The following is a 21,837-nucleotide window of genomic DNA, read 5'->3' as shown; positions in this document are numbered from 1 at the left end:
TTTGCCAAGTTTTTTCCATCCTACAAGTCCTACTTCTGATCTAAGTCCACACTCACCCAAACCTGAAATATCTGACATAAGTGACTTAAAAAAAAAAAACAAAAAAAAACAAACACCACACCAAAAAAAAAAAACACAAAAAACAAAAAAAAAAAAAAAAAAAAAAAAAAAAAAAAAAAAACAAAAAAAAAAACAAAAAACAACAAACCTAGATTACAGATTTTATAGAAAGGGAAGCTTTCAACAAGAAATCTGCTCAATTTCTTACAATGGCTTTAAAATAGGAGCTTAATATGTGCAGTTTTTGTTAAGTACAGCATTCTGTACAGGGGCATTCGGCTCCCTGCAAATGGATCCTTTACAAAAAATGTCCCAGTTGTAAAATGACCCAGACAGAAGTTACAAAACCATCGAGATCTTCAAAACTTCACAGAATATGAAGCTACCTTGACCTTAGAGGTTTTCAGAACAGAACTAGCTGAACATTTTTCATGGTCTTGAAAAAGCATGCACCTCTCCATCCAGCATCACCAGAAGATTTAGAAGATTCACAAGTATTCCCATGAAACAAAAGAAAGTTTATGTCATTTTGAGTAACTGGAAACTGCAAAAGTTCACAAGGGGGGTATCAGATCTGTTTGCCCCTGTTCTTGCTCTTCCTTACAACTCTGCATACAGACACTGCTGGAGAGCAGGACAATGGGGAGAATGCAGTACAGGTTTTTATATGGTGATTTAAACATAGTATCTTGGTTTGAAATAAATCCTTTGGGATTACTGTGCTCATAAATCTAAATTGGCTCATGACTGAAATAAAACTTTTGTTTTGAATGAGGAAATGCCTATTTTTCCATCCCAAATAAAGTATTGGGGTTTTGTTTGTTTTTGTCAACTGCTAATGAAAAAAAGCATGTGTTACTTTCCAACTTCTGTTCTGATAATATAGAATTTACTGGAAAATAGGCAATGACAGTCTTGTGGAATTTCAGACCATGGTCTTTTTACAGACCTCGAAGTTCTGAATAGGCAATGGTTATTTATGCTGGACTGTGGCATAGCACTGAAGAAACCAGCTCAATAATTCCATGCAACAGACTTCACAGCAAACCTGAAACCTCATGCTGGGATGGAGTCCTTTTTCTGGAAAGGACTCTAATCTCATTTTAACAGATTACAGTTCTCAATCTATCAGTTGAGCTAGCAGTCTCATTGGTAAAAATGCACAGTTTAATTCCAAGCTGAATACAGATGGAGTAAAAATGACACTTATATTTCACTTCTGACTACCCCCCTAGAGCAAGCTGTGATAGCTATGTTGCTACTGGAGAGCCATCCTGAAGAAACATTGCTCATATTCTTTAATAAGACTCAGAAGCATTTAATCAGAAACATTTTCATACCATGTAGGAAGAGACAGTTCCATCAGAAATAGGAATCTCACAGGCCTCTAACACCAACCTTCTTCATGGTGTTGATGTAGCAAATGGTCTCCTCAGGATTTCGTAATTTCTAGTGTCAGAATAAAATGCATCATTAAAAGCTTTAAAAGGGCAGCTCATGGTGTGATCTATGGGACGTCATCTTCAAATGATCCCCAAGGATACTGAGACTGAAATGTACAGAAGCAGCAAAGATTTCAGCCTCTTCTCCTGATATCACCAGCTTCCCTGTCCTCCCTTTGGGTGAGGTAAGGGATTCCCCACCATGTACTTGAGGCTTGTATCTCCTACTCCAATATATTATACAGCAATACCCTTTTCCTAGGCAACCAGAGAATTATGATTATGTAGCACAGCACAGACAGAAACACACTTCTATACAGAACAACACTGCTGCATACCTGAACCTCAAATACTCTTTGAAAGGCATAATGCCTTTATGAGGATAAAAAGAGAATCTTAATAGGGTACCTCAAAGTGTATTAGGAAGGACTGTCCAAATAGTATGAACAGAGTAACAGATACTGTAGTAATAGCATGGAGTTTGTCTTATTTCTTTCTCTCCTTTGCAGATACAGGGACAGCTCAGAAAATTAGCTTTACCCTCTAAAGGAGAAGAAGGTAATTTGATATAATGTGGACTCCTTGCTAGGTATCACAGCATCTGAACACGTACATTCTGGAACTATGTAAATTAAGACTAACAGGATTCTTTTAAAGTATGCATATCTACAAGATAAGCTTCATAAAGGAGACACTACTCATTTTCTTTCCACATCACCAAACCTCCAGTTTGCCTTCATTTTATGGAAGTATTTCTTCCACACAGGACATGATAAGTGCCCCAGAACCACACAGGGAGAAGCCACCTTTTCTTTGTGCCTGGATCTTGAAGATATTCTTCCATGTGGTTAAGGCTGAAATGCAGGTAGAGCAGTAAGGACAGTGTAGGCAGAAGCCAAAAATAATGGTTCGGTCTACCTAGCTCAAGACTGATAGGAAGCAAGCTGAAGGCAGCATTGCTATCAAGGAATTGCCCTGGTACAGTATTTGGTCAGGTCTGTCCCCATGGCTCAGGGAAAGCTAACTTCAAAGTATTCCTGTACCTTGGAAAGTAATATTGTATTTAATTGTTAATATATTTTCTCACAGCTTCCTGCTTTAGATTTTCTTCTAAGACAGAATGTGCTTTGACTCAAACAAATCATTAAGGCATGAATTTCATTACCCTCTGAATTACATCCATGACTAGTTAAGGCTAAACGGTGGTTGTCATCCTCCAGCTTGTAAAGGTTTCTTAAGGTGTAAGCAGTCCTACCAGTGGGTTTCACATAAAAAAAAAATAAATCACTGGCAAGAGAAAACTATCCAGAACTTGCTTCTTTATAAGGAGTGATCTCTGCATTATTACCAGGCTGTAATTCAATTGGCTAGGCTCTGCCACACACAGCTGTCTAGAGAGAGGCTCCAAGGTCACAGATGGAGCTCTCAGCTCCATCTCTTTACTCAGACTGAGCTTCTCAGCACAAAACTGAAAAGTCACTGAAAAGGAGTACTGCATTTCAGCTGAGTATAAGAAGCCCCTGCAGAAAAGAGCTCAGAGAGCAGGTTGAGCCATGCAGGAATAATCCAGTCCTCCAGTACTTGCCCAGACTTTTTATACAGCATGGCAAAAACAACCTTACCTAGATATTAGCTGTGTCAGTTTTTACAGAGCAACTGTTCCAGTAACTCACCCACAGTTTGCCCCAGCAGCAAACTTTCTGGATTTGCTGTCTAGTAGAACTATAAAAGCACCTTAATTGTTACTCTCTACACTACTCCCAAATATTTCTTGGTAGAAGGTTGTCGTGGTTTAAACCCAGTCAGGTAACTCGTTCACTCACTCCCCCCCCTTCTTTCCCTCCCCCTACTCCCGGAGGGACGGAGAGGAGAGTCGAAAAGAATGTAACTCCCACAGGTTGAGATAAGAACAGTTTAGTAACTAAGGTATAACACAAATCACTACTGCTACCACCAATGATAATAATGATAAAGGAAATAACAAGGGAAGAGAATACAACACCTCAGCACCAGCCGACCGATAACTTGCCCCCCTCAGCCCGACCAAGCTCCGACTGATACCTCCTCCAACCCTGCAGTCTCCCAGCCCTTCCGGCTAACTCCCAGTTACATCCTGGGCATGACGTGCTGCGGTATGGAATACCTCTTTGGTCAGTTTGGGTCAGGTGTCCTGTCTCTGCTTCCTCCTGACTTCCCCTCCCCCCTGGCAGAGCATGAGGCTCACAAAGTCCTTGGCCAAACCAAAACATTGCTATCAGCTCTGTTCCCGAGCCGAAAGTCAAAACACTGCACTGCACCAGCTACCAAGGAGGAGAAACATGACTGCTACTGCTGAACCCAGGACAAAGGTGATCTCAATTGAAGAGAAATCGATGAGACATGGATAAACATTTTTTGTCTCTTAAGATTAATTTCCTTGTGTTTCTAGGAGTTTTCATGTAAGGTTCCTTCATGAGTAAGCCAACACTGACATGCTGTCAACCTGCAGCAGAAAGTCACATGCACAGCTGATGACCATATAATCCATCTGATGCTATCCACATGCAGAGTAACTTCTTCAAGAGGCCTGACCATTAAAGCTGCTGGAAGAGAAGGAAGATCAGAAGATAGTTATAGGTGATGGTGAAGATGTGCCAAGCTGCAGCTTCAAGAAGATTGCATAAGCTTCATCCCTCAGAAGCCGTCAAGTTTTTACACATGAACTAATGTGATTTATTGCTCATTACTACAACCAACTCTGGTTGAAAAATACATTTCAACTTAGGTTTACCGAAGATGTGTAAAGGGTGGGAAGAGAAGGTTTTTGAGGTCAGGCAGGACACCCACCTGTTAATGTGGTGACTTTTTGTTTCACATTGATGTACTCTTTTCAATCCATGAGTAAAAGAGCTCAAAGGGATCATACCTTATTCCTTTTTTTTTTTTTGAATCACGTGTAAAGTTAATCCACCATCAATACATTTTTTCCAGTTGCTATCACCTCATGCTGATCTCAGCCTGATTTCCTGCTTTACTACTACTCACACTGACACACTACCTCAAAGGGCTTTGTACTTCACTTCTAGCTTCCATTTCTGCCTGTATTTCCAGTAACAAAGAGTACCATACCTCATTTACACCCACATCAGACTACCATCTCCATGCTACTCGTGCTTCAGAGCGTGTAGCTGAAGCATGCAGTGGTGTTTTCTTCCCAGCTGCCTTATCTGTCAAAATTCCAGCCACTGTTACCCTCCAGGTCTCCTCCTGAATTATCATATTTTAAACCCTCCTTCTAAAAAAAAACAGCTGCCTGTTGAATATTTTTACAATTCAGCCCCAGCCTATCAGTTTATTTTTATCCAAATGAAGTTCATTTCACTGTGGTGCAATATGAGCTGCTGTTTTCCTCATGTGTTTCTTTCAATTGTCATTACTCACTTATTTCCATAATGAGCTGGTTCTCATCTAGGTTGTTAATGAAAAACATTAAATGAAACAGGACCCAAACACTGCAGCAGTGAAAAAACACCCTGCTAAGAATCTAGTTTTACCAATTCAATGGAGTCTTCACCTGATATCCATCAAGATTGATTGGATGCTAGCAGTACTACCAAGATCTTATTTTCTTTCTAGCATGTATCATACACAACAGGACAACAGTAAACTAATTTTAACCTGCGGTTATGCCAAAGTCATTCATCAGCTTATTTCTCTGCAGTCTACATGAATTCACTGTGAAGGAGAGCAGCAAGAAACATGTAACAGCAGGCACAGGCCTACTGGCAAACATCATTTTAGGCCCTCAACAATTCCATGTCTCAATTCAACTTTGGCACCCTAAAAGTCTTTCATCAACAGTTTTCAATTTAAATACTCTAGCTTGGCACTCCTGGAAAATTTCAATACTGCAAAGTAGCTCAGCGCTGAATAGTCACAACACAACCCCATTCTGCTGGAAGCTCACAGAAACTTTTTTTCCTGCACGGTTTACCATCCCTTTTGTTTAAACTTCTCCACAGCAAATTCTGTTACTTTCACTATTTTTTTAAAGAAACACCAGGGCCGCAGTGGTATGAAGACAATTCTTTCCTCTTTCTTTTGAGGAGTTATTTCCCTCCTCAAGAGGTCTTGAGGTCAAAATTTAATAGATAGGGGTATCACAGAGATACATATTTTCAGAACTTACATCAGAAAGACAGAAGTAAAGCAGTCTTTTCAGAGCCTACAGATAAAATTAGCAGCTGGTAAAGTGCATGCATATATCCTCTTATTTAATAGAAAAATGTGGGTTTGCTATTTTAACTTATTTTCCCAAAAGCAGTGTAATACCTAGGCCCACTTCTTCTGCACACCCATTTTCCTTTATTTTTGCTCAAGCCTTAGAAGCGAAATATGTCAGAAAACCACTCTTGGGCTGCACTCTAGGTGCTTTCTGAAGTGATGTTTTGAAAAGAGATGGAGCTAAATCTGGCAGCACTCACCTCCCTAATACACAGGTAAAAATTTTGGGTAGTATCCTAAACGGCTTGTACTCACCTCTCCGTACTTCAGTGTATATATTCCCCTTTTAACTTACTGTATTCTCTGTCTTGCATGATTTTGGGTGAATGTATGAAACTACCAGTGCCTTCAAGCTTTCAAACTGTGCTAAAGGAGACTTCTGGGTCTCACACCTTGTCCCTGCTACTAACTAGCATATATTAAAGATTATGGTGGTATGGAACTGGCTCAATGATTCGTCACTTCAGAAAACAAATCCCACACTCTGATTTTTTGTCACTAAATTAAGATCTATAAAACATGGGTTTACTTTCTACTCCTGTCTCTGCCTCCCCCATTTTAAGCAAGCCATTTAGTTTTCTGGTCCATGAAACATGGAAAACATCCTGTCATAACAAAGAATATGACTTGTTTACAATTTCTGTTTAGGACAGAGGCTATGGAGGTGGTTGAATGATGCGCTGCTTTCCATGCTCCGAGTATTTCTCTTAGACAAGCTTTATGTACATGTCTTTGACTCTAAGTCACTTTACTGAATCTGATCTCACATATCCCTCTGCAAGCACCAGCAAAAGCCAGGAGGCCCGTCATAAAACATCCATATCACTGACCATTTTACACACCGATATGGAGATGTGTCTTCTGCATGTGATCTGGGCTAATACCAAAGTCACCCTATCTGGTTACTTGCATGATCTCTCAAGGATCTCCAGCTGTACTGCTCTTCTCAGCACCCAGGCCAGGCATCAAAAATTCTATAAATCCTAACCTTTAATCTGATACGCAAGTCCATGCAGTGTTTCTGACAGCTGCTTTTCTGTTCTCCCCTTTCACCTAAATATTATTTGAACTACTTGTTTTCAAACTACCCCACAGTTAGCAGCCTGCCATGAAAATCCAGGCAAGAGCAGAGACCAAAGCAAGAGGATTGGTCTTTTGTGAGAAGGTGTTCAACAGTGATATTCAGAAAATGGACTGATACTGCTGTAATGAAACAACTATTCACAGCATCAAATAAAAACCAGACATTTTAAAGCCTTTTCTTTAAGACTGTTTTCTAATTCTACACATAGCTCAATTCCATAGTAATTCCAGGAACAGATTGCTACATTTGAACTGGAAGATTAAAACCAGAAATTACAACCTTCACTTGTCCCACGAGTTCTCCAGACTTCAGTTTGTTCTGAAGAGTTCTTCAGGACATCTTAAAAGATATGTTAAGACCTTGAAAATAAACTAGCTTGGTTTTGAAATACTTCTGCCTAAATATTAAACAATATTATTATAAATAGATGTTAACACATTTGAAAGACTCATATTTTAATTTTACAGTAAAAAAGAACAAGTCTGTGAACAGCCAGCTGGCTTCAGTATCATTAGAATGCAGCCCAAAATCAAAATATTACTACTACTATTTCAGTAGTGCACTGCCTCAAAAAAAGGTTATATGCTATTTCCTCCTCTTTTGTATGTTCACTACAATAACAAACTAAAGGCCTGATCCAGCACTATTAGTCATCACAGTGTCAATTGACTTCAACCTCTAATAGAGAAAAGTACGATTTTTGGATTTCACCTATGTTTTTCCCTAATTTATATCAAACATAATGGATTTCTTCGATAAGGCTAAATTGTAAATCTTGTGATTTTGGAATTGAGTCTGTCTTGGATTAGGTTTTGATGAATAAATTGCTCTGATCAACTGAAGAAAGCAATGGTGATAGAACGATGGACTTAAATGTGGCCCCCTAAAGTACCCAATGCAACCCATTTGTCAGAAGGATGAGTGCAAGCTTATGTTGCTTCTACTACATAGCTACGTGAAACAAAAAATAATCTATCTTCAAAGTGAAAAAATAGACTGTTTAAAATCACTCCAAATAAAAAACCCACTCAAACTTAACTGTGAACTGGGTTAAACTCATGCAAAAAGCTTACTTGAAGCATAATGTTTCCTCCCTCCTGGATCTTTCCAGGTTTCTCTAGAAGTTGCTGGGTGTTTTTAAAACACATAGCTTTGCCTCTTAGATTAAAACAGTGCTCACAAGTTATTATCAAAGACATGATCACTAGCCTATCTACACTTTTTAATGTGATTTCCATGTTAAAAGAATACTTCTTCGTATTTCTATTCAAATTCTCAGATACTCTCATAACGAAGTTCTTTCTCAGGTTGAGGTTGAACTTCCTGTGGTTAAGTTTATGCCTGTTGCCTCTTGTCCTACCACATGGCACCACTGAGAAGAGCCTTGCTCCATCCTCTTGATGCCCTTGCTTCAGATACTTGTATACATTGATCAGATCCCCCCGAGCCTTTTCTTCTCTAGGCTGAAGAGGCCTAGCTACCTCAGCCTTTCCTCATATGAGAGGTGCTCCAGATTCTTAACATTTCTAGTAGCTCTTTACCAGACTTACTCCAGGAGCTCCTTGTCTCTCTTGTACTGGAGAGCCCAGAACTAGCCACTGTACTCCAGGATGAGATTGCTTTCAAGGCACTAAGTTTATTTATTGGCATTTTTGAATACCATTTAAATATTAAAAAAAAAAAACAACCTTAAAATTACACCAAAACACCATCACCTAGAATTACAGAATCATAGAATAGTTAGGGTTGGAAAGGACCTTAGGATCATCTAGTTCCAAACCCCCTGCCATGGGCAGGGACACCTCACACTAAACCATCTCCCCCAAGGCTTTGTCCAACCTGGCCTTGAACGCTGCTAGGGATGAAGCATACACAGCCTCCCTGGGCAACCCATTCCAGTGCCTCACCACCCTACCAGGAAAGGATTTCCTCCTTATAGCCAATCTAAACTTCCCCTGTTTAGCCTCCTACTATTCTGATAAAATTGACGGCCTAGAAAGGCTGTTTAAAGATTAAGAAGCCTTCTCTCTCTTGTTACTGGAAGTTGCTGGGAAAGCACTGCGAAAAAAAGACGAATTCCAATTCTAAAACTACGTTGCTGGATTATTGTTGCCTGAAGACTTACTTAAAAAACATGAGGGGCTGGAAAGCGACCCCCACAAATATTAGTTCTTCTAGAGCAGCTGTCACAACATATGTGATTCAGAAAGATGTATGTTTCTTCCAGAAAAAAAAAACAAAACATTTACATGGATTGTAAACAGTCAGAAACTACTAAGCACTGGGAGAATGAACAGGACATCCTCCAGCCATGCTACTACATCTCTACAGTGGTGGGCATGATTCACAGGCCCCAGGAGACCACAAAAAAGAAACATTCATGCTTGGCTGGGAAGGAGGTGTTCAGGCTGCACCCACTGCCCACAGAGCAAATATTGTTGCTCTAACTAGTATCTAGTCAAACACCTAAGCAGTCCCAGAAACAGGAACCTGAACTTGTGACAGTCACATTCTCCCATTACTGAGCCAGTGTCGCAAACCCTCTTGTTCACTCTCCCAGTGCCACACAAACCTTGCGCTCTCTAGAGCCAAGAAGAATAAAGTCCCCACTCCAGCCTCATTTACAGACTAAGGAACACAGCTCTCCCATGAGAGCCTCTGGAAAAGCAGTCCATCAGGGTTTATACAATGTAATAATCTGAATGCAACCTTTTGGCTCAAGAAATCCAGAGGCCGGAAGAATGAAAGGTTACTTGTGGGAGGGAATATTCCTTTATTCTCACCTTATCTTTAAGCCTTTACCATGACACAGGCCAAAGTAGACACCAGAGCCAAGTGCACATAACTAATTACACCTTTCACCTCCCTCAGCACAGCACTTCTCATCCTATCCTTAAATTTCCACCATTGCCCCACACACAATGCGTGACCCTGGATACATTTAATCCAAAGTTTATTTGCCTGTGTACCAACAGGTCTCTGCTACAAAACTGAAGTCACTTTACAATAGCAAAGAATAATCCTGGTTTGGTTAAAGATGCAACCTCAAAGGAAACAAAGAACTTTGTGTAGACAGTACAGTCAAGATTCCCCTGCTGGCGACTAGAATCAGTACCTACTCAAACATCTCCTCTGCTGACAAAGCAACATCTGAATAGCATTCACATGGCTGGAAAGCAGTACTCCACCAAAAGCTCACATGATCTTTGCAGCCTTTCTCCCAAAGTACCACCTAGGAGTCAATGAAACATTCCGCAATCCATGCGGCACGCTTTCTAATCCAGCTCTTCTCCCAAGAAGAAGGCCAGCTTCAGTATCAGTGGTCTTCTTAAGATTACCAACCCCAGTCTACAAAGAGGAACACATGGCAGGGATTATTCCTCATAGTCATACAGCAGCTTCACAAATAACAGCAAACATTTGAGTGAGACATAAGACCAGTCACATCCTGGTTCATTTGGCTTTGGTATGAACATCCTGTCTTGTTGGAAGCATGTATTTTTAAGGATACAGTTTTAACAGAAGGATTTAGCAAAAAGAATTTATTTTAAACTAGTATACTTTGATGTCCTAAGGCGTCAGTTTGATTGCATAGCACTACACATAACTCATCTATTGTACATCCTTCCTACTCTCACTGAAGTCCTAGTTTAGAAACCTTTCATAATTATAAAACCAAGTCACATAGGTGCCAATGTATAAATACATGCCAAACATTTAAGATTAAAAAAAAAAAAAATAAATCTTCTATTAAAACTCAGATTGTGGATGATAGCATGAAAACAAGGTAATGCATAAAGTATACTATTCATCCTACTGGGTTTTGAAAAAAACAAAAGAAAACAAAAAACTACAGAATTTATTAAAAGGCAAGGTTACTTCAGCAGCCTTTATCCTGGCTTTTTAAAATTATAAGCAATATTTATAAGCCAATAAAATTCATGGATAGGTTTTCACTTTCACAGCAGCAGCATATGTCACCTCTCAAATCGTATGAAACATCCTAAAGTGTCACACACAAAGGGGAGCAAAGCCTGGGATCACAATTAAGAAAACTATTTTTTTCCCCTCCATTTCTCTTCTTCTAGCTGTTCTACAAAATTTTATTTCGTAGGTAAAACATTGAGGTGAAGTATTTAAGCATGAGGTATACAAGCTAACCAGATAAGAAACAAAATGAAGCAAAGATTAAGCTTAATTTTATATGAACAGAGATGTTTTAAAACATGGCAAAGCACCTGAAAATATTTTTAGTGATCTGTTTTAAATTACATCAGTGAAAACCATGAAGTGGTTTTAATATAGACAGAAAAAAAAAACAAACTTGTACTTCCAAACACAGAAAACAATATATTCTGTTTCACCTCAAAAAAAAAAAAAAAAAAACAGCATTCTTTTAAGTGGCTTTGACATGTTGCTACAGTAGAAACAGTAGCAATATGTGAATAGAATACAGTCAATATTCTTTTTAGATACTTGGACCGGAGCTGACAGAAGGCTGAGAACCCTCAGCTTCCAAGGGAGCTGGCAGTACTCAGCACATTTTTGTATTTAGTCCCCTTCTACTGAGCACTAAATTACAAGGGAAGAAAAATCTTTCGCTCTGCCTGAAGCATCTTCGACAGATGACAATAAGGAGGGGTTACTATTGGTACTATAAACTACAGTTTATATTTTTGTCATTCATCTGTTCTTCCATGTAGTAAATGGCTAAAAACCCTCAAATAATTTCTAATACCCCTTTGCCGGACTTGCCCCAGGAGCTCCTTGTCTCTCTTGTACTGGGGAGCCCAGAACTGAGCACTGTACTCCAGGCAACACCTAAGCAGTCCCAGAAGCAGGGACTAACCACTTAGCACAAACTATTCCTTTACTGCCTATCTATATCCAACAAAGAAACCGAATCGTTACTATAAAAAATGTGAAATATTACCTCAAGTGGTCTAGCTGTGCAAACATACGCAGCACTGGTACAGTTTTTTTATCAGAAGCATTAATACATGAAAATAAGAACACAAACTATTCATCATTGAAACCATAGAATTGTAGAATCATTTAGGATGGAAAATACCTTTAAGGTCATTGAATCCCACCATTCCCCAACATTGCCAAGTTCACCACTAAACCATGTACCTAAGTGCCAGATCTACTTATCAGCTAAATACCTCCAGGGATGGTGAATCCACCACTTCCCTGGGCAACCTGTTCTAATGCTCAACAACCCCTTCTGTGAAGAAATTTTTCCTACTATCCAATCTAAACCTCTCCTGGTGTAACTTGATGCTATTTCCTCTCATTCAATCACTTGTTACCTGGGAAAAGAGACTGACCCCCTCACAGGTAGCTGTAGAGAGCGATAAGATCCCCTCCAAGACTTTTCTTCTCCAGACTAAACACCCCCCAGTGTCCTTGACCGCTCCCTCAGACTTGTGCTCCAGACCCTTCGCTAGCTTCAGTGCCCTTCTCTGTACCTGCTCCAGCACCTCAATGTTTCTCTTGTACCAAGAGGCCCAGAACTGAACAAAGGATTTAAGGCGCAGCCTCACCAGTGCCCAGTGCAGAGGGATGATCATTGCCCTGGCCCTGCTGGCCACACTTGCTGATACAGGCCAGGATGCTGTTGACCTTCTTGGCAGCCTGAGCACAATCTGGATCATGTTCAGCTCCGTCAATCAGCACCCCCAGGTCCTTTTCCACAGAGCAGCTTTCCAGCCATTCTGCCCCAAGACTAATATTGCAGGGGGTTGTTATGGCCCAAATGCAAGACTTGACATTTTGCCTTGAACCTCATATAGTTGGCCACATCCCATTGATCCAGTCTGTTTAGATCCCTCTGCAGAACCTTCTTACTCTCCGTCAGAACAACACTCCTGCACAGCTTGGTGTCATCTGCAAACCTGCTGAGGGTGCACTTGGTCCTCTCACCCAGATCATTGCTAAAGACATTAAACAGAACTGGCCCCATTCCTGAGCCCTGTGAACAACACCTGTGACCAGCCTTCAACTGGATTTAACTCCATTCATCACCATGGTTTAGGGCCTGCCATGGAGGCAGTCTTTTACCCAGCGAACAGTACACCCTTTCAAGCCATGAGCAGCCAGTTTCTCCAGGAGAATGCTATAGGACACTGTGGTAAAGACTAGGTAGACAACATCTGCAGCCTTTCCCTCATCAGCTAAGTAGTCACCTTGTCACAGAAGGAGATGAAGCTAGTCAAGCAGGACCTGCCTTTCATAAACCCATATTGGCTGGGCCGAATGACCTGGCTGTCCTGTATGTGCCATGTGATTGCACTCAGAATGGTCTGCTCCATCACCCTTGCTGGACCAAGGTCAGACTGACAGGTTTGTAGTTCCCTAGATCCTCCTTCTGGCCCTTCTTGCAGATGGGCATCCCCCAGAGGAAATCACTAGTGATTTCCATTGCTGGCAGGCTGCTAGAGAAGGGAAAATAAGTGTTTCATTGCATTTGTTTACATTGATTTACCCTAGCATTTCTGTTCAGTTACTGGTTGATACTACACAGCTATTGAAAGTAATTGGTAAGATGAAACCAAGGTATGTTCCAGTAAGTCAAAGAAACAAACAAACAAACAAACAACAAAAACAAAACACCAAACAAAACCCAAAACAACAAAACCCCCAAACATTCAACTTTGCAAAAGTTTAGATTAAAAGAAACACTTCCAGATTTCAAATTATCTTTCTTGCAAATTATATTCTTTGCAGCATCTCATGGGCTTTACTGTAAGGACTGCACAAGCAGATCCATTCACAAATTAAATACCTATAATTTGTACCTACTTTGGAGAAAGGACAAGATGGGCATGGAGGTCATTCTCCCTTGAATTAACTGCTCTTTGAAGAGCAGTTGTGTTAAACACAAATCTGTTTCCCAAATCTGAATAGTATTTATTAAAAATACATCATCCATTTCTAATTCAGTAGCTAAAATTTTAATATCTGTGCTAAGCAGTAGAAGAAATTGCATAGCCTTCTTAGGGGGCTTACAAGTTACAGTCCTCATAGCTTTCCCTCTTAGGGGGCTTACAAGCTATAGTCTTCACAACTTTGCCTACTTTACACCTGCATTTTTAATTAATTACACAGTCAAGTGTGCCTGAGCACCTTCAAAGCAAGTGTATCAGCTTGCGTGAAAGACACAGTACAAGTTGTGCTATAGTAAGAATGCTAGAAAGTTACCAAACATAAAGCAAACTTCAGACACAAAGTTAAAAACCATCAGAAGGTAAGAGCAGTTCGAATGCACAGAACAGTTAACAAGTTTTCAGCCAGGAGATTAAGCGAGGCAGCAATTCAGTGAGATGGAAAGAGAGGAATAATTACAGATGGTAATAAATCCGTTCCCTGTGCCACACCTGCCATGGTGGTGGGATGCAAGGCAGGTCAGAGAAGAAGCCAGCTCCGATGGAGCTAAGCTGCAGGAGACAGAGCGGACAGAGGTTGCTAGGCTAAATAAATAGCTTCTATTGGAAAACCAAGCAAAACCAGTTTCAAATTACTCTGTGTAACATATGAACAAGTAACTGAAAAGTTTGAACTGTTTGAATTTTACAGCAGCGTGAGGAGCGAAACACCTTCATTTTGTGCATGTTAAAAACATGTCACAGCAGGAGAAATTATGAGGGCCACAGAAAACAGTATCAAACAAATATTTCTGAAGGGTTGGAAACGAGACATTAGCATGTGCAGGGTCAGTGAGTGAAGCACTATTTTGTGGATAAAAGTGATGTAAAAAGACAGCCATCAATTAGGAAAAGAGCTATTCTAAAAAGTTAGGGTCAGAACTTTGCTCATTTTCTGAGCAGAAAATAAAGCATAAAGTACTTCTTTCAGGTAGAAGAATGCTGAAATAGAGTACAGGGTGTGCTGGAAAAGGAAGCAATTCTTCCAGATATTCACATGCACTTCAAAAAGCTAATAGGCAACTTGCATTATAGGTTTATTTATAAGTTTACCTGCATCATCAGTTTATGGTTCTAGGCTGAGCTAGTTTCGTACAGAATCAGACCCCAGCAAATGAAGCAGAGGTACTCTGTAAACTGCTGAAGGACAGAAACCAGTCTCAAGTGCTTCCTAAAGGCAACCACTTTTCACTTCAAAAACATCCAATTTATGAGCTACTCAAGATCAAAATTAAAGAGCTGCCTCATAACATTTAAACAGTGAAAAAGTTCCATGTCTACACAACCAACAAGAAATTATTTCTAGCCATTTGTAAGATGAAAGAATTTCCCTGTAGGGGTGAGAATGACAAGTGTCCACTCAAGAAGTAACCATTTGAACATCTGCAAGGTATTGCAACTGAAGACAAGGACTGAAAATATTTGAAACAGCACTGTTGTTACCTCAGCAGTGCTGTCATTCACAAAATAGACAAAATATTCCAGCTATGATAACATGCACGCTTTTCTCCAAGTCTCCTCATACCACCTCAATCTGTTAATAAATCTTTGACTTTAACATGCATACTCCCTTTTGGTAAACTAATTCTCCATGAGGTCTTGCTCTTTCTTTTCAAAGTGTGGGACAGTGGGAAACACAAATTTCAAGTCTTAGAGCCTCTTTCTAAAGACAGGTACCATAAAATTCCATCTGCCAACAGGTTCTCATTTAAAATGACCCATTGTTAGTTCTGCTGTGTCTAGTAATTGTTTTCTGGCTGATGGACAAATAACTTTATAGGTAAAAATATCTCTTCTGAGAAACAAAGAAGCCTGTCAGGTCCTGTACATTCCTCTTAAGGAAACATATTTGCCAAGATGACATCACTGTGAAAATAATTTTCACAGAGAATTGTATTGCTCATGGTGAACAAGAGCACATACTGAGGCCAAACATTTTGTTTGCTTAGAGAAAAATTCCTCTGTGAAACTAAAGGCTGAAGAGTCCCAGCTCTCAAAATTATGTTCTCAAGGCAAATTCATTCAGAAGATTTTAATCTAAACTATATGAAGGACAAACACGTCCTTCATCAAGACTATTCATATGGCAGATCTTAGCACCAGTTAGGGTGGAGGGATTAGTTTCTTGAAGAGGAAAATACTTTTTTTCCCCATCACAAATTGGTTGTACAGACTTCTCAGAGGTTTAGAATATTACATCAGGGGAAAAAGCAACATGAATTACACATTATCTGCTCAAAAACTCAGACTGATATAACAAGAGGTACATATTTACAGATTATCAAGAAAGTTAATTGATCAGTACATGGGACAATTCATAAGGAAATGCTGCCTACTGATGTCTCTTGTACAGCATTGCACGTAGCTCTTATCCTCAACCTGGATTGAGGAGGGCATTAACACAGCAGAACACACAGGCTTTTTATACCTCACCTTCTAGCCTCAATTCAGGGGCACAAAGATTTCAGTTCTCGAAGTGTACATTATCTACAAAAGATCCTATTTCTTATCATGGTCAAAGGAACACAGGCATTGAACAAAATCATACTTTATGAACTACCAAAAGACCATTCCCACAGTAACAAAAATTACCAAAAAACCCACAGCTCTCTTCTTCATAGTCAGACTGTTGTGAGTTTAGCCAGGCAGACCTTTAAATACAAGAGGCAGTTTACAGACACTAGGAGACATACCTGGATCCAAAATCCTAATAGCATTCCATTTCATTGCTGTAGTTCTCATAGGAATAGAAGATTAAATATGCGTAATATTTTCTGGAAGCAAAGAGATTATTCTATTTTCAAATAGCGTATACTATAACTTGCTACTGGTATTTCACTTGGGGAAAATCTGCCACTTGCAGTTCACAGGAAAACAGACATAGCACAATGAAAGAAGAAAATATCATACTATAACACATCATCCTCATATTTGGAAGGAATCCAAATGGAAAAGTTTCAGATTGATAAAGCTGGCACAAGTTATATGAGGTGTCTCTGCCTCATCTACTGGATTCCTGGTCTCATGAAAACAAAACCTGGCTTGAACTACAGAGAATGAAACAAATAAATAAATTTCCTGAAATACTAAAAAAATCCAGTACTGGCTATGGAAGTATAAGAGGTGATAAACAGTATGAATCTGTGTCTGCATAAGCTTAACAACTGACCTTAAAAAAAAAAAGTATGATCAGACTTGTTTTTAAACATAATAGAGGCATAACAGAACTTCAACAGTATTGTTTGAAATGCCATAGTGGCAGAATAGAATATTATGTCCTTAATATATTAAGGACACGGAACTGTTGGAACAAGTCCAGAGAAGGGCCACAAGGATGATCAGGGGGCTGGAGCTGAGAAAGGCTGAGAAAGTTGGGGTTGTTCATCCTGGAGAAGAGAAGGCTGCATGGAGACCTCATAGCAGCCTTCCAGTATCTGAAGGGGGCCTATAGGGATGCTGGGGATGGACTCTTCATTAGGGACTGCAGTGATAGGACAAGGGGTAATGGGTTAAATCTTAAACAGGGGAAGTTTAGATTGGATATAAGGAGGAAATTCTTTCCTGTTAGGGTGGTGAGGCACTGGAATGGGTTGCCCAGGGATGTTGTGAATGCTCCATCCCTGGCAGTGTTCAAGACCAGGTTGGACAAGGCCTTGGGTGACGTGGTTTAGGGTGAGGTGTCCCTGCCCATGGCAGGGGGGTTGGAACTTGATGATCTTAAGGTCCTTTCTAACCCTAACTATTCTATGATTCTATGAATACTATGGGGTCTGTGCTTCTTATTGCGATAGTTAAAACATTACCTGCATGTCTGTGCAAAGTGACACAGTGTATCATTTCAGTTCCAACACTCCTTCTAGAAAATTGGAAATTTACTTATGATTTCTAATGAAAGAACATTTTCCCCCTAATATAATGAAATGTTCTCTGTTTTGGATAAATGAAAATACATTCATTTGGAAAATTCATTCTAATGTTTTCAAGCTAGTGGTTTGTTTTATTCTACAATGAATTTATTCATTGGACTGTTACTCTGGCTCCAGAACTGATTCCTATCCTGCTGAATTAAGGTCAAAATCAGTATTCCTACAGAGCAAGGGAAGATTACATCCTGCTGGAAAAAAATAAAGATGTACTGTTTGTTTGTTTTTTTAAGAAAAAAGAAAAAAAAAGCACCAATGGAAACACAATGCAATTCACAAGGTATATCAGTAATTCTATGACTACATTAGCAAATAAATGTTAGTTTGCAAAACAGAAAAACACATGTTAAAACTATGAATTGACAGATGACATTTTAGATTCTACACATTCCTTCCATGAACTACTTGAATAGCAGTTGTATGTTAACAGTTATCACACACACACGCGCGCATGCACAACATATATGTTCAGCTCTGGTCATATGGGAAGGAACCTCCAAATAAGCATTATGAGTGTCTTAAAGGTTTTTTCTTCTTAAAAGACAGAGCCAATCCCATGTTTGCCTTAGTACTAATACTGTATATTTCCACATTGTATGTTGAATGTAATAATAAATCTACTGTTAGAAGATAATATATATAAACTTCACAGACCTACAGTCTGTGCCAGGCTCTCCGACAAATTCATACTTAACATATTGCCTCCTTCCCCATAGGGTTCTATTTGCCAAAGCTGGCATTTTAAAAGTGAGAAAGGCAGATAAGAGGTATGTGTCAATTTACACCAGTAGAATGGCAAATTTCAAAGGTCTGAGCCCTGTGCCACTCACCTCAGGGAAGTTTTGCTGCTAATCTCATAAAAAACAAGATTGTGCATGGCTGTTACCTGAACGACACCCTTCTGCCAATATACGGGGTCAGGTTTCACACTCACAGGCTGCAGAACTTGCCCATTGCTTAATGCTGTATTGTGGGTTTTTGTTGTTTTTTGGTTAGTTGGTTTGGGGTTTTTGGTGGTGGTTGTTTGGGTTTTTTTACTTAAACATGTTAATGAAGTATGAAAGCTTATATTACTACTGTCAAAGCTCTGGGAAAAAAAAAAAAAAATCCATTGCGAAAAACTGTCCTATATTTTACAAAGAAGCTATCAGAAAGTAACTAAGAGATCTTGGTGAGATAGATGCACCAATAACAGCCTTATGATGTTTCAGTCAAGGAAACCAGTTAAAGGTAATGCGTATCAAAGGCGATTTCTGCATCATGGTCTCCTGAAAATCAAGAAAAAGTCTCTAACACAGTACATTCAACCTGTAAGGGCCCAATGAATCATTGACTCACTTCTCATTGTAGCCCGTGTTCAAGAACATTCCACAGTTTTGGGGTTAATGGAAAGTTATTAACAAATCAAAAGCTTTTACAGCTCCAACATAATTTGACACAACAGTTATGGATGCTATATTCTATGCCTCAGAGGCATGCAATTTTATACAAGATATATTCAACCAATATCAAAAACCAATAGAAATACTAGACATAGTTTCATAAATTGTAAGAGACTGAGATGTGACTTTAAAAGGGCATTTTCTTTAAACAAAACTATGGAAAACACATTCTAGCAAATAGCTGCTGCATTTACAATGTCTTAAAAAGTTATTTTTAAGTAGTGCTATAAAAACTGTTGTTACACAAGCAGCTGCTACACACAACTTGCAAGAAATGAGCACTTCTCAAAAGGAGCTTATTAAGAGACATCGCTGTTTGAGCATCTCTGAAACCTCCTTTACTGCCGTCAGACTACTCAGAGGGGACAGGGTGCTGGTAAAGAGGTCTTGCAAAATGAGGTGCTCCCTCAAACCAGGGATAATCTGAATCGATCACTGGTTTGGACTCTGACTTGCATTTTGTGTAAGTCTACAGGTGCAGTTAACACCTCCCCAAGAGAACGCAGACAGCAGGGTAAAGAAAGAGTTCATAGAGTACCGTGAACTGCCATTTCTCATCTGACTTAAACTAGTGCCGGGTCCGAATGTTTTCCGGGGGCTGTAAGCAGTGAAACCGCGTCTATGCGCGTGACCGCATGGCAGCCCCGCGCCCGCCCGGCGCGCCGCACGAGCTTAAGAGGAAACGGGCAATACACGGCACTGTGGTCGTGGGTGAGGTCCTGTACAAGGACTGCTCCCCCAGCAAAGCGGTACAGAGACACGCTACTTTCCCTCAGAAGCGGCGGGTGCAGCCTCTGCACGCTGCCCGCCAACGTCTCTGACAGCCCGGGGCCGCCAGAACCGCGTCCTGCCTGCACCCCCCACGCCTCTGCAATCCACCCCCCACACCTCACCCCACCCCCACCCCCCCGGCCTGGGAACAGCGCAGGGGACATGGCACTTCGAGGGGAGAGCAGAGCCACCCCAAGCAGCGAGGGGATGGTCCGCTACCTTTTCAGCGGCACTGGCAGTGAAACGTGTCCAACACCCCGCTCCCCTCCCTTCGGCGCATCACAGCCAGGGAGGGGAATTGGGAGTACCTACCAGGGATGGCCAGGTTGGTGAGTGAAATGCGGTGGATGCTGCTGGGCAGAGCTGCCATCCAGTCGGAAAACCTCACATCGTACTTGCCTTGTGACGAGGCCATGCCACCTCCGTACCCCCACCTCTCTCCCGCTGTTGCTGTCACCGCCGCCCGCTCCAAACCACCCGGACTCAGTCCCGGTGCCAGCATTAAATCCTGTTCAGCTCCGCCCCCCCCAGCACCGCCCCACGCCCACTCTCCACGCCTCCCCGAGCCCTCCCGCTGTCCTCCGCCGCTCGCTTGCGGTGCCGGGTCCCTTGAGACCCCCTCAAAGCTGCCGGTGCCGCCTCGTTTCCCCTCAGCGGCGGGTGTCGGCGGGGCCGACGGCGCCCGTGCTCGGGAGGGTGAAGCCGCCCCAGATAACACCGCGGGTTGCGGGAGGGAACAGGGTCCGGCCCAGGCCCTCGGCTTGCTCCGCATTAGCCCCGGGCCCGCGTACCCGCAGCATAGGCCTCTCTGAGTCTGCCCCACCGCCTAAATCCTGCTCCGGAGGAGGCTGCAGCTCCCGCCCGAGAGCTCTGCTGCGGCCACGGCGCTGTAGACGAGCTCTCCTGGGTTCGCGTTGCGGGGCCCTGGCTGAGTTTTGCTCCCCCATAGCCCTGAGGCCCCGCAGTGCCCTTCCTGCCCTTGGCGGTTGACTGAATGTGGAATGCTTCTGCGCTGGGACGTGGGCACACTTTCGCAGCCGATGCCTCCGGCCCCCTCCGAGACAAACCTCTCCTTTTCCAGTGGCGTTACTCACATTGAAATAACACTGTTCCTTACTTGAACACTTCATGGACATCCGTAAATTTCGGGGTGATTATTTTTCATTGTCTCCTGAGGATAATCCAGGTAGTACTGTTGCAGTTTTCAAAGGGTGATGACTCCCTTTTCACAAGGAGTCATCTGGAAAACAAAATAGGGGCGATAGACACAAATTAATCCTGAGGGCATTCCTGTTCGACACAAGGAAAATTTCTCACAATGAGAGCAATCAGCCATTGGAAAACTCTCCCCAGGGAAGTGGTTGACTTCCCAGCATTGGGTACTTCTAAGATTCAGCTGGACAGGGTGCTGGGACATATGGTCTAGGCCAGGAAAAGTTGGACCAGATGATCCTTAAGACCCCTTCCAACCTGGGATTCTATGATTCTAGTATCTTTCATTCTCATATTCCACCTACTCGTCTTTGGGGAAGCATTTTAAATGTTGACATTAACAAAGCATTTATGTTACTGCCTCCAGATCAATGAAGGAATGAACCTGATAAAGCCTTGTGAGCCATCTTGACTGCCTGTTTTTTTTTTTACTTCGGCATAACTGTTTGTTTTCTTGTCAGAGTTGCTGACATATGCGCAAGTTCACTTGGTAGATCTGACAAAAAAACAGCCTGGAGAGAGCCACACCTGAGCTGGGACCAGTTACCAGCTCATCTTGTATTTCCAGAAGGGTCAGCTATAGTCCCTTAGCTTCTATTCTCACTCAACATCATCTTTAACACCTGGGTTTAGGAATAAAAACACAGGGAACAACTAATAACAAGCCACTTTACTCTTTCTGTCCAAGTTTCCACAGCAAGTACAAACAAAAGC

At 41.3% G+C, this 21,837-nt stretch overlaps 1 protein-coding gene across 1 annotated transcript in view; it reads right to left on the bottom strand.

The window, feature by feature from the left end:
• Positions 1-20,422, bottom strand: part of PLCXD3 (phosphatidylinositol specific phospholipase C X domain containing 3) — a 92,649-nt gene extending 72,227 nt beyond the window's left edge. The window contains exon 1 of the mRNA XM_062627762.1: positions 20,224-20,422. Coding sequence (XP_062483746.1) covers positions 20,224-20,413 — 190 coding nt within the window. The 5' untranslated portion in view covers positions 20,414-20,422. The remainder of the gene's footprint in view (positions 1-20,223) is intronic.
• Positions 20,423-21,837: the final 1,415 nt, after the last annotated feature.

This window comes from Pezoporus occidentalis, unplaced genomic scaffold (assembly GCF_034315485.1).
Source record: "Pezoporus occidentalis ecotype Australia unplaced genomic scaffold, CSIRO_AGI_Poc_V1 ctg306, whole genome shotgun sequence".
Lineage (NCBI taxonomy): Eukaryota > Metazoa > Chordata > Aves > Psittaciformes > Psittacidae > Pezoporus > Pezoporus occidentalis.
This window is presented reverse-complemented; position numbering and strand designations above follow the sequence as displayed.